Source organism: Dryobates pubescens, chromosome 8, assembly GCF_014839835.1.
Source record: "Dryobates pubescens isolate bDryPub1 chromosome 8, bDryPub1.pri, whole genome shotgun sequence".
Lineage (NCBI taxonomy): Eukaryota > Metazoa > Chordata > Aves > Piciformes > Picidae > Dryobates > Dryobates pubescens.
Window position 1 is genome coordinate 20,559,284 of NC_071619.1, and position 17,523 is coordinate 20,576,806.

The 17,523-nt window shown below is 38.4% G+C and overlaps 1 protein-coding gene across 2 annotated transcripts in view; it reads left to right on the plus strand.

The window, feature by feature from the left end:
* The window catches only part of ADK (adenosine kinase), a 287,668-nt gene that overhangs the window by 268,010 nt on the left and 2,135 nt on the right, over nucleotides 1–17,523 (plus strand). For both annotated transcript variants that reach the window (XM_054163190.1, XM_054163192.1), the window contains exon 10: nucleotides 340–426. In XM_054163190.1, coding sequence (XP_054019165.1) covers nucleotides 340–426 — 87 coding nt within the window. The remainder of the gene's footprint in view (nucleotides 1–339; nucleotides 427–17,523) is intronic.

A 17,523-nucleotide genomic window follows, 5' to 3' on the forward strand; every position in this document is an offset into this window, starting at 1 on the left:
ACAGATTTTTTCTTAGTCTGGTCCATATGCCCAGGTGTTTTCTGTTGTTTCTTCTCGATTACATTCTTTTTCTTGCCCTTAATATTAGGAGATAGAGAATATAAATTGGGCTGGAGCTAATTAATGAAAATGTCCACAACAAATAGCTTGATCAGATGTGTTTCTCTATTCCTATGCAGTAAATACAGACAGAAATATAAACAAAACCTATTTTTATCCAAATTACCATGTTAAAGGTCAGCACTCCAGTTTTGAATTGCTTTGATTTTCACTGTTTGTTTTGCTTTTCAATGTCATATTTCCAAGTAACTCATGTTTTATTCCCCCCTTCCACTACAGAAAATGAAGTGACCACTTACCCCGTGCTGGTGAGTGATCAGAGTGAGATTGTGGACACCAATGGAGCTGGAGATGCATTTGTTGGAGGTATTTCTTACTTCTTTGTCTTGACTGGAGATTATCCTATTGTTCTCTCCATGTAAAATCTACCATTTTTTTCATTCAACTGTCCTACAGAATAAGATTCATTCTTTTAGAGCTTTTCTATGCATCCTGAAGTAATAATTTTCAAAGGGAAAGTGTGTTCTATTACTTTAAAAATAATATGGTATTAGGCTGTACTCTGGTCGTTTTGGTGAGATTAATTGTATCTGTCAGACTGTTACATAAACAAGCTGCATCAAGTACTATATAATGTACAGAAATCCCTCCTGGCTTAAATGTTAACACATTGTTGTTCTTTAAAACAGGTTGTAGTGAATATTAAACAGTATGCTAATAAGTGAGCATAATGCCTTCTGATCGTGTCAATTTTGGTAGAACATCTGCTTCCAATACAATTATTTGGACATCAGAAAAGAACACAAAGGGTTAATTTGTTAAAACAAACCCAGAAAATATCTGGCATTGCTTAATATCCATTTGCAAACTTACTATTTTTTTTGGCACAAGCTCTAAGGGGAAAAAAAAAGGGATGTTATGTCTATGCCTGTTTTTAAAAATGATTCAATATAAGCCAAAACCCAATCTAATCCAAAAGTTCTGTCATTCATTGTAACCTTCATGCATGTAGTTCAGTGATGCACTATTGCATCCTGAAGGCTCCAATATCCACTACATAGTAGCTGTAAGGAGCTCCATTAGTCACTAATTTACTGGAAACATTACCAAAGAGGCTTTATAAACAGAACTGCAGAGCTCAGTCTTGTAGCTATGAAGAGGATAACGAGCAGTGTGTTACCAAATTAAATCTTCAGAATTGTGTCCTGCTTCAAGAAAGTATTCAACAGAAGCTTAATCTTAAGCATGTGAGTAATTCCATCCTATTACTTAATAGGTCACTTAAACCATTTGCAGTATATGTTTAAATCTGGCTGCAAATACGAATGTTATTACACATGGCTTTGGTGCTTTCATGAACTCAAAAGGACAAAAATAGTGGGAAACACGTTAAGACATATCATTCATACACATTTGAATGCATACTTGTCACTCTCTGTTGTGCCTCGACCACAATCAAGACTAAATTGGAACCGGTAGCAGCAATTATAACATAAATAAGATCTTATTTAAGAGCTTGTCCTTGTATATATGTGCTTTGCGTATCAGCTGTTCCAGTGAGCTGCTGTTGTTGGCGGGGGTGGAGATAAAAAGATCTTGCCTGTTTTATTTGAAAGTACGATAATACTGGTTAGGGTGCAGGTGAGCAAAAAGGTAGACACCAATCAAGGCCTGCCTCAGCGGGAAGCACTTTTCATGTGCTTGCCATTTCTATCTCTATCTCAGGTCATATTAATTCTCAGTTCTTCAGATTTTGAAATCAGGACTTGCCTTCCCCCCCCCCCCGCTAATAATCCTACTTTTGTCCTTTCCTAGTTTCACTGCAAGAAGACTGTGCAACTAAAGAATCAGGCTTTTAAAACTGACTGGTCTCTTATTACCCTTCCTCTTTAAATGACATCCTTTTACCTGGTGCTGCCATGGATGCAGTTTTTCTGTAGAAGGGCTAAAACGTTGCCTTATCTAATTATTCTGAACATCCTGAATGATATGGCTGATACATTGGACTCTATTCTAAACTGCTACCTTCCACTCACAGTGTAAGGAGTTCAGGCACATCCTATCGGGCTGATCTTGGATCAGTTGTGAAAATCCTTTCTCCAAGGGAAAATCCTTCATTCCACTGGGAAGAAAGGAAAGAAAATCAGTCTTCTAAAAGATCAACTCCTCTTTGTTGTTCTAAGTCTGTTGAGATAATGTGCCTGGATACGCCAAGCTTCAGTGTATTTGGGGTAATCCTAACAAAGGTCCCTGGACCTGTCTATGGGCATTTGTTATTTTCCTCAGTTCCCCCACAAACAGCACTGAGGCATCAGATGCTTTTTGTGTGGAACGCAAGCACCATACAGTCCAGTAGTAGCATGACATTGTACAATTCTCCCTCGATTCCAGGGTAAGAAAGGACCACACATGATTTTCCCTCTGTACTGGGCATTGGCTCAGCAGTTGCAAATCTGTCTGAAATATCATTGTGGTTAGACACTTACCTGAGTATCACTGTGAGCTTAGGTTCTTGTACCCTATTTTCCTCTGCTTTGACTCAAAGCAACATGAGCTTGAGAATATCCATAGTTCTTCCATTAGCTTTTGAGATATCTTAATTCTCCTCTGTCACCCCATAAATAATAAATTGGTCATTTATTCTTCCTCAGAGAACAGATTTTCCTGAGTTTACTCCAGATGGGAGATTTGAGAGTCATAACACTAGATACACAGCTGATTCTAGTCTTACATACTGTGGTCTCCTTCTTTGTGGAGTCATTTCATTTTCCTTCCCATATGGAGGAAATAGGATACTGAACTGGGCAGGCTTTTATTTCGTCTATGTTTCATTCAGGGGCAATGTCTGTATTTTATCTATATCACACTTTTCAGGAGTTTTCAAAGTACATATTTGCAACAGGAATAGGTCTTTATGGTCTCTTTACCAGAAGGGCCTAAGCAGAAACATTGGTAATACTTCTCAACATATGTATCTTCTGTTGATTCTAGCGTTGAGCCAGATGTAGCATTATTATCCTGAGAGAAGCTTTACAGTGGGAAGGTTATATTCTCTTCACTATTTTCCTAGATTTTTTCTTACCTTTTATCAAGTTGCTACTACCTAGGCAACACTCCATGTAATATTTTTATTTTAGTGTCCTTGTAGTAAAATGTTTCAAAATTCATCCCTTAGCTAAAAAATGCACTCAGTGTTATAATATACTCTCCTGGAAATATAGTTCCTTTATTCAAACAGCAGAGAACAAGACTCCCATGGCAATGATTCCCATATTTCTCTGCAACTGAATAAAACAGAATAGAATAGAATAGAGTTAACCATGTTGGAAAAGACCTTCGAGATCATAGAGTCCAACCTAGCATCCAACACTATCTGATCAGCTAAACTATGGCACCAAGTGCCCCACCCAGTCTCGACTGGGATATTAATGTGACTGAACAGTGATTTCGTCGGAGAAAATGTCTTGGCTGAAACAGGAATGTGGGATATAGTGAGAACTAAACCCATCATGCAAGATTTATTTTGCATTAGAAGGTCAGGTTTATTAGACTTTATCATATTTTGAAAGGTCTTTCACAGAGGCACTCACTTCCAGAGGTATGACTCACAGATTGTAAGGAAATTCCTTCTTGATAATTATGCCAGCTTGGCATATCACTCTTGTGTGTGTCTTCATGTGAAATTCAAAAATGAGAAGTCTGTTGGTTTTTTTGTTTGGGGCTTTGTTGTTTGGTAGGTTTGGGGTTTGGTTTGGTTTGTTTTTTTCTAGAATCTATCTTAAATACCAAAGATCTGAAAACCTTAAAGCTGTGAAAAAGTTTAAAGACACAAAGTTCCTGGGCACTTGTAACTCTGCAAGCTGATTCATGAGTTCAGTATTTCTGACATGAAGCTGCTGGCCTCCAATGAGAACTAGCTCACTCCAACAGCTAGCATCAAGAAATAAACTGCATTCTTCAGCTAAAATGTGTTTTTATTAAGTTGGCACTAGGAATGTCTCTGAATTTCTTGGCTGTTACTGCAGGCATCAAGTCATCTGCCGCTCAGACCAGTGAAATGCATAAAATTGGGTTTTAAAATTGCTGCAGGTATCTTTATGCTAAAAACACTTCTCTAAACAATACTAACAGAGTTCTGCCTTTATTGCTTTCCAGCAACACTGCTACCTTGAGAAGTTTAACCAATAATGATTTACCTTGCAGCATCTTAGCACCTCTTGTGGATATTAAGGGTACCATAGATTTTAGGTTATAAATCTTTGAAATACCCATAAATTAAAGTTGCATTTCCACCTCCACATTGACAAATCACTTCAACTTGGCTGACATCACAACAGTCCTCTTAATGCAATTACAGCCTTTGTTTGTAGAGTTTGGGGAACATTCTGTTACTCATTACATTATCTGTTTATTTATTTATTTATTGTTGTCCCCATTTAAAATCCTTGCAAGAATAATAATCAAAACAGATTTAATGGCAATAAATAGTTTGAAATGTAGACATTTTAACTATCTTACACTTTTCTTTATGCCATCCTGCTCTCTTTAACCAGATTAAGTCTGCCTTCTGCTTGGAACCCCCTCTGTTATTGCCACTATAACTAATGAAGACAGCAAGCATCTTTTTTTATATTCACTGCCATTGTTCCCTGCAAAATCTCTCCCCATGAATCTGTCTGTCCCCTTGAATCTGTCTACTCAGTGGAACTGGGTAGAGAGTTCATGATAAATGAATAGGAGAAGTTGTAAAATCAATGTTTCTTGAGTTTCTATCAATATAAATGTATTGACTCAGTAATCTGGTATGATGTGGTCATACACTGCATGCAAAGTACTAGAGTATGAAATACAGCCACAAATCATTTTAAAGTAGCATGATGAAGCAGTGACAAAATGATCATAACAAGTGTATATTACTTGTCACCATGCTATAAAGAAACACCATTCTCAAGAAAAATAAATCCCAAGCTAGAAGAAGCTCTTCATTAAGCATTGTGCAGTGCCAAATACAAGCTGATAGCAATTTGCCTCTGATACTATCAAAGCTGAGGTCAACGGCTCAAACCACTTGTCAGTTTAAGAATTGCATTGGCATCTTTCACGTACACAGGCGTCTCGCAGAGCTGCTAGCTGCAGTTTGAAAGCTACATTCAGAATTGGGTTTGGTACACATGCTTACAGAATAAGCAATTCTCTCGCTTTCTTGTGAAACCTAGTGCGAATCTTATGAGATGGCCAACTACTGTCTCAGCTATCAGAGAACTGCTCTGATAGAAGACAGGGGCAGCAGCAAATGTCCTTGCATGTGTGTACCTCGTGGCATCCTTATCTTTTCTATAGAGACACAGGGCTTAGTGGTGATACTTCACTCCTTTTGTTTCTGTTGCTAAACTGGCTCAATAAAGCCATTCCCTCATCTATAATATGGATGTTAATTCTAAACATTATTTTTCCATCTTAATTTAAATGCCTCTACAAATTAGATAGAGACCTTGGATTCCTAAGAGTTTTGCTAAAGGTCATCACGTTGTTACAATTTTGGCCTGTTTTCATGAGGTAAACACAAATTATTTTCTATAGGATGAGATTCCACTTTTGTTTCAGAGCTAAGTAATGTTTGGTATGCTTCCACATTATTGAAACATTAAAATATAAGCCTTAATATGAAACATTCTTTGAATATATTATGCATGTACATGTGTTTATAAAGAAACATAGCACAAGAAATACAGGTTTAAAAAGAGCCCATAGTGCCTAGAGTAATTGCTCACCATTCCTCCTTTGCTATTAAAAGTTTGATTAAGTAACTTTAAAAGAAAAAAAAGTTCTTGTTCTGTTTTCAAAACACACTAGTAGAAATTTGGAATACCTTGACTGAAGCTGGAGGATTTAAACAAGTGTACTACTTAACAAAAATGGAAACAGAATTTAATCCAATATAATAATTCTTATGCTGTTGTTCTCCAGACACCATCATTTATGGATGGAATCCAAGAATCTTTACAATAAAGATCACCTGGGTGGTATTTAACATGATCTGTGTTTGCCCTGCCTTAAGCCAGGGGCTGGAGCAAGTGACCTAGAACATACCTTCCAAGCTAAATTGTGCTATGATCCTGTGAGTTCTAGTCCTATAGGAATTAGGCTCTCAGGTGCCATTTTCTGCTCCTCTGAAAATCCAACCTTAGTCACCTTTTGAGGGCAGTGTTGGTGGCTAAAGACTAGAAGCTAATTGAATAAAAAAACGAAGCTTATACAATGAGAGTTCCATCTTCTAACAGTAAATCTGATATAGGGCAAAAATGGTCAGAGTATTCATTGTTTTTCCTAATAAGTTCCCTATTCATGTGAAATAGTTTGTGTGGATGGAGACATGCACATGTGCAAAGTGAAGTTCTTACAGATAGTTGTTATATGGCTATGTCAGGAGTGCTAAACATGCCAGAAAGACCTGCCCTCCCCTCAGTATCCACCACCCCTAAAACATGCTAGATTTGTTGAAACAAGAGTTCAAGGAACTAGGAGCAGTTCTTTACTGAACAGCAGGGATGCAGTATCAGAAGGTACCTAATCAACTTATAGTGGTCTTTGATTTGTATAAGGTTTTTATACTTGTTTAAGATACCTTAGGAGGTCACCATCATTTGCTAATCACATTTGATAGAGAGAAATATAGTGGACAAAATATCACTATTATGAAGTACTGCCTTCTGGTGACACCAGAGCTCTGAGATGCAACTTTTTTGTGCCATCTAGGAGCAAGGAGTAAAATGGTTTTGGTGCTATCAGTTAAATGTGCATGTGCATATACCTTGTCATGGCTGGATCTAGCTACAAAATTTGTCTTCATGAGCAGAGAGACAAGAGGGTGCTACTTTGAGTTGTTCTGTCCTTTCTTTGAAGTAAAGAGAAATATTCTAACAGAAATCAGCACTCTCTTAGTCTTCATTTATACAACATGGTGACAGGTTGGACTTGATGATCTTTGAGGTCTTTTCCAACCTTATTGATTCTATGAACATGGGTGGCTAATTACCTCTGAGCAATCTTCTTGTTACTGAGATCATGGCTGATGAGATACAAAGCTTTGAAGTAAAAATACCTTCTTAATGTCATCAGCTTTTTGACTGATAGACTGTTTTGTCCATCTTTAATACTCTGTTTTATAAACAGAGTATATGAGTATATATGAGTATAATAGCTGAGCTGCAGATAGGGCATCAGTTTTTGCTTGCTAAAGGATAACTTGTCAACACATTCAGGACTTACTGCCCCTGTGTTCTGATGGCATTTGTAACTCTCTCAGTTGAACATCACATGTGAACCTAGGCAATTAGATGGCCACGTTACACCTGTAACTCACCTTCTACAAACTAGAAAATTACCAGATTATATATTCTTAGTTGATTTTACTCAGTCTCAGCTAGAGGCACATCAATACTCTGATCAATAGTGTAGCCAGTTTCTAGTAATTTCAACATTAGTACTGGCACAACGAAGAAAATTGCCAGAGTTTGAATTGCAGCAAACTCTGCAAAAACATAAAAATAGATATCACTCAGGGAAAACATGGAATATCACTTCTTTTCAATTCCCTGCTTCACTTATTAACAACTTCTGTTCAAATTATTTCTTTGGAAATAATGCATTCTTCTGTGCTGGCATTATGCTTAAAACTGATAGCAAGTGTCATCCAAGTATAATTTAATTGTGATCCAGTCTGGTCTAATTGTGTTTTTGTAATTGATGCCCTTCATTTTGCTTTGAACTGTTCATCTTAGTTATATTACATACATGGTTTTTATTGAAATAAAGGGACTTGGATATGGTAATTCACATTTTCAACTATACAATTTAAAGGCAATCCAGAAAAATACATAGTCAAATTAATCATAGAATCGTAGAAAGGTTTGGGTTGGAAGGGACCTCCAAAGGTCATCTAGTACAACCCCCGCCCCCCTGCAGTGAGCAGGGATATCCTCCACTGGATCAGATTGCCCAGAGCCCTATTGAGCCTGATGTTGAGTATCTCCAGGGATGGGGCTTCAGCCACCACCCTGCACAGTCTGTTCCAGTGTTCCACTACCCTCATGGTAAAGAACTTCCTCCTAATGTCCAGCCTAACTCCACTCTTCTCTAATTTAAAATCGTTGCCTCTCATCCTGTCACTACAGGCCTTTGTAAACAGTCCCTCTCTGGCCTTCTTTTAGACCCCCTTCAGGTACTGGAAGGCCACTATTAGATTTCCCTGAAGCCTCCTCATCTCCAGGCTGAACAACCCCAGCTCCCTCGGCCTGTCCTTAAAGGACAGATGTTCCAACCCCCTGATCATTTTCGTGGCCCTCCTCTGGACACGCTTCACAAGGTCCACGTCTTTCTTGTGTTGAGGGCACCAGAGCTGGACACAGTAGTGCATGTGACCTAATTTAAGATAAAACATCGCTATACTTGCTCTCACTTTTTGCATAACATGTGGAAGTGTGAGACCCATTGAAAAGAATCAGTGCATGGAATTAAAACCCTCAGAAGTTTCCAATTGGACTGGAGCAGGATGTGATCCTTCTTGCTACTGTACCTTTTTTTTCCTGTCGGTGACACTGTCAGTGTTAAGGGAACTTCAGTGCACAGCAGGAGAACTAGTATTTTGCAAAATTGGGTTTTAAAAGGCCTAATTTACATCACCATAAATTCAGTGGCATTCTGGACAGGGTTTGTGAGACATAAACATTGAATAGGTTGCATACATTTTATAAAACAAACATACTCTGTTAAAAACAGATTTTCAAAACCAATTATAAAGTTCCAATTTTTGCTGTAATAGCTATGGGACAATTACAAATTGACTTAGTGCCTCAAAGCAAATCATCACCATTTAAAATACTTTGTCATGCCTACTATCCCTGTCCTCATAACATTTTATTTTATGCTAATGTGTCATGTGTTAGAAAATCATGTAATGATAAAGAAAATGCTCGTGTGGAAGGTTAGAAATTACTTTAATGAGTTATTATTACCTTGCTTGCAGACTGTTGGTAACATTTTTGTGTTATTTTAATGTATTCTGAGTAGAGACAGAGGCACTAGTCAGATTGGATCATCAAGAACATTCCCCTGGGAATCAGGGTAGGATATAGTCCTCTAAGAAACAGTGTGTCAGATTAAGATGATGGTATATTCACAGGAGATACAACAAAACACAGAGACATTTTAAAATACGTTGAAATATGTTACCCGTTTCTCATCTAACGTGATGGTATTTCTCAGGCCATGGCATTAACTAGCAGAATCCTCATTCACTTGCAGCTGTAGGATAGTAACATCTTCCATAATTTGTTCACTCCCCCATGCTGAAAAGGGCTCATACTTGAAGGGGGAAGGCTGCAATAAAAAAGAGAAAAACATGGTCCCTGTTGAAAGCAGTAGTAGTAGGAGTGCCTGTATGTTTGACACTGATCTCCAGCTCTGCTTAAAGGGACTGTTATTGGTGATGAGTACATTATTTGTATCAGTCCAGGATTGTAACAGGTATTTGAAGAGGCAAAAGATACTAAATACCACTGTATTAAAATGGGAACATTATTAATATAATGCAGTGTGAACATTATTAATATAATGCTAGGGTCAGCTAGTTAGCCCACAAAAATCAAGAAATTTGTAGGGTGTCTAGCCACCCTTTTCCCGCTGCACAGTGTTGGGGTTTGGCTCTCTTTGCATGGTGCTGGCCTGATTGTGCAAAAGCATACCTTCAAACAGAACCTTACTGAGAGATGATTGCTCTGTATGTGGTTTTCAGCTGTGAAGTTACATTAACATAGCCCTTTTTTGTACTTAATATGTTAGAAACCAAGTAGGGCATAGTGCATAGTATGCTGTTTTGTTATGGTTAGAACTTCATTATTTCTACATTAAACTAGTGAAATTCTCTTCCTCTTATCCCAAGCAGTAGGTGTAGTAATCTGCACCACTAAGGCTCAGAAAATTTCCTCAAGTACTAATAAAAGAAAGCTTATTTCATTCTGCTGTCTCAAAAATGGTTAAGGAGAATTTTAGCTTTTGAGAAACACTTCTAGGAAACTGTCTGAGAAATGTTTTTAGGAAAAACAAAGAGAAATACCAGCCTAGAAAGTGGTTTTATTCCTGTAGCTAGAGAAGATGCTTCTAGTGAAAATACCTGTATTTGGTTTGGTTTAAGAAGTGCCATGAATGTTCCTGGTAAGTCATAAGATTGAGGGGGTTTTAATCAATTTTTCCCTTATCTTGGCTGTAGGAGATAAGCTCAAACCCACTAGATTCTGATCCAAAAGAGAATTTCTCAAAGTTCATTATGTGGTCTTAAAAATTATAAATAGGACCAAGCCACCAGAACCTATAACTTTGTTATCACTTTTCTCCATCACATCTTTATTGGAGCATATTGTAGACTGAAATGATTGTTTCCTTAGGCAATAAGGTGTGTTGGGGAGCTTAACAGAGGTGATATGCAACAGGTTGTAAATAGAGTTCACTGAGGATGATTAACGTGGAGGATGTCACAGTATAAACCACGCCTGTCTTCCAGCTTTGGGCTCTTACCCACCAAAGGGTGTACAGTACTCAGTCAAGGCTTAGGCCAGCAATAGGAAAATTCCCATCAATCTCAGTAGGCTTCAAATCAGGATCTAAGTTTTCTCCATCCATTGCACAGTCTTCAGGACCAAACCACTACAGACTTATAACCACCATTCCTCCTTGCACAAAAGCATCAAAGAAACAAGAGTGCTAATTTTCCTTAACGAGAGTCTCTGATGGACCAAGTACCTACAAAGGCCGTGGGAAGTATGATGACACTTTATTTGATGAGCTGCAGTAAGGTGGCCCTGTAGATCCAAACTGTGTTAATGACAATTGCAAAGCAATAAAAGTACTCAGTCCTAAGTAGCTGCTTCCTAATGGAATTACAGGGATGTAGTGAAATTTTATTTCATTTTTTTATTGTCACATTTTCCTCATGTAATAGTTTTTAAAGCATTAGAATCTGATCCTTATTTCTGTTTTGCTTTGTGTATTCAGCACCTCCACTCCATTCCAGGAACAGGCTGCTAAACAGAGAACACTTCTTTCAGTTACTCATAGTTGTCTATTGAATGCAAAGTTGTATTATTTGCCTTTGTCCATAAATGACTCTATCACCCCAGACTAAGGAAGATGTACACCCATCTGAGCGATCCTTATAGAAATTCAATGTATTCAAAATGCCTCCATAAATATCAAGAAAAAAGAGGGATTGGGACAGCAATACCAATACTCCCTGCTTTTCCTGAAAGCATGCTGGCTTTAGTATTCATGCCGGTGATTAAAAAATAAGAAGTTTATGTGAGAGGGTTGCACATGGTGAAATGCATTTAGCACATGACCATTTTGTAAGTAAATATAGACTTCCAAAACATTTTATTCTTGATCTCATGGTTTTGTCATTCTCTGGAAGTAAAAATATTGACATTTACCAGGCTATTTGTTCCAGCTTTTTGATCTCCTGCAGTTTATTTTTATAACAACCTTATCGATGAGCCTCTTACTCAGCTCTCTAGGTTTAACTGAGTTGAGTCGATTTGTTACCACAGCTTCAAGCAGCTGTTACAGAACGAGTGAGACATCCTAATAAAGCTGTAAACGTGTTTACACAAACATGGTATTGATTTTACTTGGAGAGGGAGAAGCCAGTGCTTAGCATGGTGTCAGGCAGGATGAATTTAACTGCAGTTTTTCATTGTCATCTGTCATGCTTGTGAAACACTAAGTGAAGCCACAAGAGAATAATTAGAATTACCAGAAATTTAGCCCCTAAAATCAGTTAACCACTTGAGATTTTTGTAGTTTAATTAGTTTTTATTAAAACTTTCCTCCAGTGGTATAGTCAGGGAGGGTTTCCTAATGTTATTTTCAGTAAGAGTGAGAATTCAAGGTTGCCACTTGTTAGATACACATCTTAAATGACTGTTTTTCTGAAAGGGTTGGTAACCTTTTTTCTCTCACTTGTAATTAGCCTGGCACTGCAGTTCTGAGGAAGCACAGAGCCATTTCATTTTAAAAGAGAGGGAAAGATGCTTGTTTGTACATATACACACTTGCAATTAATAACATATATATGCACATGTGAAATAATTCCTACACTGTATTTTGAGAAAGAAAATGCTAAGGTGTTCAAAGGTTGAAAGAAGCACAGTGTATTTGAAGATGCTTACATTTAATTTGTCTTATATACTATAAGTCTAATGTGTCAGACCACAGTGCCAAAAATACAGGAAAACAGAAGCTAAGTCCCACCCTTATTCGAAACACTTCCATTTAGAATAGCCAACATTCGGTTTGATAGCAATGGGCAGGGCCTCCGGCTTACCACAGTTCTTGGCTGTAATATCCACCATCTGCCACAAAATTAGAAAAGGAGAAACCTCAGCATGTTGACATACAGTCTTTCAGTGACTATATTGCAGAATCATCTGATGCCAACATCTTTTACAAAAATCTAGATTGTCTGGTTGGATCTTGGCACCAGCATTGCTAACCACCTGATTCCAACTGACCAGACTTGTGCTTCCACAACGTTAACCTACTCCAACAGTGCTAAAAGACATCCAAAAAAGCCTCAGTCATATCGGCTACAAGGCTTTAAACTGCTAGAGTAATGCTTCTTGAAAACTGCATCTTCCCAGATGGCTGGCCTGGAAAGCTAGTGGGATCACATAAAAATAGATGAGCGTTCGAGCAACTGTGATAAATGCTGTACATGAACGAGAGTGTGAAAAGGTGCTTGCAACTGTCCCCCATGGTGGAATAACACGAATTTTTAAAAGACAGTTGACAAATCAAGCTGTAGAAACTTTAAATAAAATAAAAAAAAGAGGAGGAAGCTGAGCTGTTAGTGATCCTTTCTGTAGCTGGGACAATTTTGCTGGTGAATGGCCTGGCTAGCATTGGATTCTATGAGGTTCTTCGTGGTTCAGCTGGAAGAGGAGGATTGTCTAGGAATATCACATAGCAAAATGTCTTTGAGGGGCTCTGAATCAGGGTCAGATTTTAATTGTTGATAATTAATGCATTTGTTAATTGCTTTTTTTCTGCTTTTCTCTCTCACATTTTTTAAAAATACATTGATTTTGCCTTGGGCATTTTGTAAATGTTGGAAGTGTGAGAGAAACTGGAGAAAGACTAGTAGTGGGGGAGCTGGGTGTCGAAGGCTATAAATGGATTTCCAGACAGCATTAGTAATTAACAGTCATGAAAATTAATTGTCAAGTGTACAATTTGACGTGAAACATTTGGCTTCAGCATGAGCTGTTTTTAAGTGTTGTTAAACCATTACTGAAGCAGACCAGAACTGTTTTAAAATCTCTCTTATTGTAGCCCCATTTTGCTATCCAACTCTGCTAGCACTAGGTGTTCATTTAGAATTACCTCTGATAATCTGGAAACAAAACTTTCAAACCGATTTCAATTATATTGTCTCTAAAATGTCTGTTTTGTTGACTACAAGAAAATTAATTTAGTTCTCCTTTAATGATTTTTAAGTGCAACTCAGCTCTTAGAGGTAACAAAGGAAGGATGTTGACTTGCTGGAGCGTGTCCAGAAAAGGGCAACAAGGTTGCTGAGGGGCTTGGAGCACAAGCCCTGTGAGGAGAGATTGAGGGAGCTGGGGTTGCTTAGTCTGGAGAGGAGGAGACTCAGGGGTGACCTTATTGCTCTCTACAACTACCTGAAGGGGGGTTGTAGTGAGGCAGAGGTTGGTCTCTTCTCCCAGGCAACCAGTACCAGAACAAGAGGACACAGTCTCAGGCTGTGTCAGGGGAGGTTTAGGCTGGAGGTTAGGAGGAAGTTTTACACAGAGAGAGTGATTGCCCACTGGAATGGGCTGCCTGAGGAGGTGGTGGGGTCGCCGTCGCTGCGGGTGTTCAGGGCGAGGCTTGACAGGATGTTTGGTTGTATGGTTTAGTTGATTGGGTAGTGTTGGATGATAGGTTGGACACGATGATCTCGAAGGTCTCTTCCAACCTGGTTAATTCTATTCTATTCTATTCTAAAGACAACAACTTTTGTGTCAGTCAGTGGATTGTCTTGATGTGCCTTTTCAGACTTATATTGACATCCTCAAAGAGATTTGAGCTGGTTTCAGTGAGAGCCTTGGCTTGGGTCTGGATTTTGAGGCTCAAGCACCACTTCTGGTACTTGGCTTACAGAACTTTTCATTTGGTGGCGAGCACAATAAGGAAGAAAGCAACGTGACTTTTCCATCCCTCCTGTTTGCAGACCAGACAATTATAAACATTGTCTTTGAGAGTACGTAGTAAGGAAGCTGGAGGTAGTAAAGATTAACTCTCAGTTATTTTAGGCACGCTTTTTAGAGCAAAGTCATTGCAGAGACACTTTACTGAGCAGAAAAGAAATAATTAGGAGACAAAAATAGCTATTGGCGTGTTATAAACACTTGTATCATCTGGGAATGCTTTTAAGAAGATGTTCAGTCAGTGAGATGAATTGGACACAGTTCCAAAGTTCTTACCATGACTAGGTACAAGGTGGTTACTTGGCTATCTGTGCTTGTGAGGAACAAAAGGCATCCCAGTCTACTCTGAAAGTTTACCAAGATGGCTAATTACAACAAGGTAGCCTTCTAGACATCCTGCAACTGTCATTTCTCTTACTTAATAAACAACAAGCACGTCATATGCCAGAGCAGGAGGCAGACTAATGGAAAAGCCTTGAGTTTATTTTTTGCCTCAGTGTTCTATTATGAAGAGAATGGTACACAATGCATGTAACACTATCTAAAGCTTCTGCAGTGTAGAAGCACTAGTGCAAAATATCTGCAATGAGAAGATGGTAGACAATATTGCCTGAAGTTCTTTTGGTAGAATCTTTGACGTGAGGTTGTCTTTATTTAATCCATGACAGTGATAGCCATAAACTAGCTTAGGCCATGGCAGAAGTTAAAATAGTTTCTGAGCTACATGAGCATGTGCTGGGGTGATCTAGTTCTGTAATCCCAGGCCTATGATAAAGGATCAGAGTTCAATCCTGCTCTTTCTGTCTATGAAATTGTAGGAGTGTGAAGTAAGTCTGAAGCCACGTTTACTTATCTCCTTGTATTTCCAGCCATAGCACCTTAAAGAGGTTACAGCCTTCAACTGCTTGTCATCTTCCCTCCACTGCCTGCTCACTGGCTGAGCTGTTTGAGTACTTACTAACCCACTTCAGTTTAAATCAGCTGGGTTAGCAAAGATCTACTGTTCAACAGCTTACTGTTCAAACTAATTCGGCTCATTTTGACAGAGTGTCAGGTTATAGAAGCCACAAAGAAATGGTGAAAAACAGGTGAGGCTGGAGCTGCTTCAGCTGGAACTTAAAGGTCTAAATCAATGCCATGAGAGTATGTGCACAGTACCTGGAGGAGGCAACTTTGAATTATATTCTGACCATGTTGCTTTTTACTGCATTAATTAAAAAAGAACGTTCTACAGCTAAGGCAGGCAACCTAATAAGAGTGCTCTGGTTCTCAGCTCAAGCAACAGTGCTTTCTGGCGCTCATTCCCTTGGGCTCTGCTTTCCCTACTGCCTCATCTTAGTATGTGATGTAATTCTGTGTTTGTGATACGTATGTTTGTATTGTCATTTGATGTGATATTGTGTCAGATACTTCTATTTCTATTTCATCTATGAAATGCATACCTTTTTAAGAGAAACTCAACAGACATGAATGGTTTGAGGGCAAACTCCTTACTGCAGTTTCTACATAACTCATCTATGACAGTTCTACTTAATGTCATTTCTCTACCACCCTGAAATCACAGAGATCTCTCTTCTCTATCCCCAATTAGAACAGGATGCTTTTTTCACCTGATTTGGCTTTCACTTGGATCAAAATAAATAAGTAGCTTCACTGAAAACAAAAAGTACATACTAGCTCAAAATGCAGTGAACCTGGGAGGTAATGACAGTCTCTGTCTAGTTGATATTGAAAAATAATTCATGTTTTACGGTCCTTTGTTCCTTGCATTTTCTTGTCTTCATATATGTTTGATGCCTTGATCATAAACATAGAGCAGTGTTCTTTCTTGTATAAACCCTTCTGTGAATTCGTGCTCTGCAGAAAACCAAGCCTTATATTTGCCTTTGGAGGCCTTCCCAGTCTATCTTCCATACTTACTGAGTCAGAAATGGACTGTCTTAACAGCTTCATTTTACAAACAGTTACAACTTGCTCTCAAGTTTTAACCACCCAGAAGCACACTGGCAAGCTCCTGCCTCCCAGGCAGTTTAAATTTAATTATTAACATTCTTCATGTATCCAAGAAACTTTCTCCTAAGAATGCATGTGAATTTAATGGAGAGCAGACCATTTTCATATTACTATTCAGAAATGGTCTGATTTTTGCCAGGCATACTGTTTGGATTTCCCAACTGTTACCCAACTATTACAGCTGGATCCTTCTGTCATAGTCACGTTGTCTGTCATCCCCTGACTGCCATCAGTGATATCTTTCATAGCACAGTTTCTTCCTGCTTCAGTTTCTCATCTTCATATACTGAAAACTCCCGTCTTCTCCACTGGTACTTGTGGGCTTAACTTTTGTTAGTGAAGCAATCATTCTTTTCCAGATAGTGTCAGTCAATTCTGTGGATTCCAGCTAGCATGGAGTTCTCTAGAAAAGTACTGATATTAGAGACATCTAGGTTTTCTCATCATTGTCAACTAAAATGCCTACTTTCTAAAGAAAAGCATTTGATTTATAGATTTAGTGGTTTCAAACTCTTCTCCCATTCAGTGCAGTTCAAATTACACATCAACTAGGCCTCCTCTAACTATCAGTCATGACTGAGAAACCAAGATAGATCTTGGTAATTCATGAAGATGGGGCCTGTTACTCACCAGCATTATCCTTCATTAATCCAACCTCATTTTTCATGCTTTACATTCTTTTCAATCTTCAAGGAGCAGACATTACTGCATAGGATAACATTTTTATCATCTTCTAAAAGTATGCTCTCATGTGCTACAGAAGGAAATATTTAGAAAAGGAGAGAGGTTAAATGAGTGCATCGCAATATAATGTAGAGGGTTTTGTTCCAACAGTAACCAAGCTGAACAGAGAAAGTGTATTTGAAAGCAAGCTAGTGAAACAGAATCTTTGAATCTAAATTTGTAGTGCATCAGAATTTATTACCTGTGAGCTACATAGTACTTATGAGAGACATGGTTTCAAGACTAGATTTGTACTGTCAAGGCCCAAAGCCTGTCAGAGCATGACACAGGAGCTTGAAATGGTGGATGAATCCTTTGGAAAGAATATGTTTCAGCTTGCTAGAATTCTTGCTGTTCTGGGCAAGTCTCACTTTTCTTCTGTGATTGGATGAGGAAGGTAGATACATCTGAAACCTTAAAAAGCAAAATAAAAGCAAGCAAAGCATTACCTCTAGAGTGACAGAGA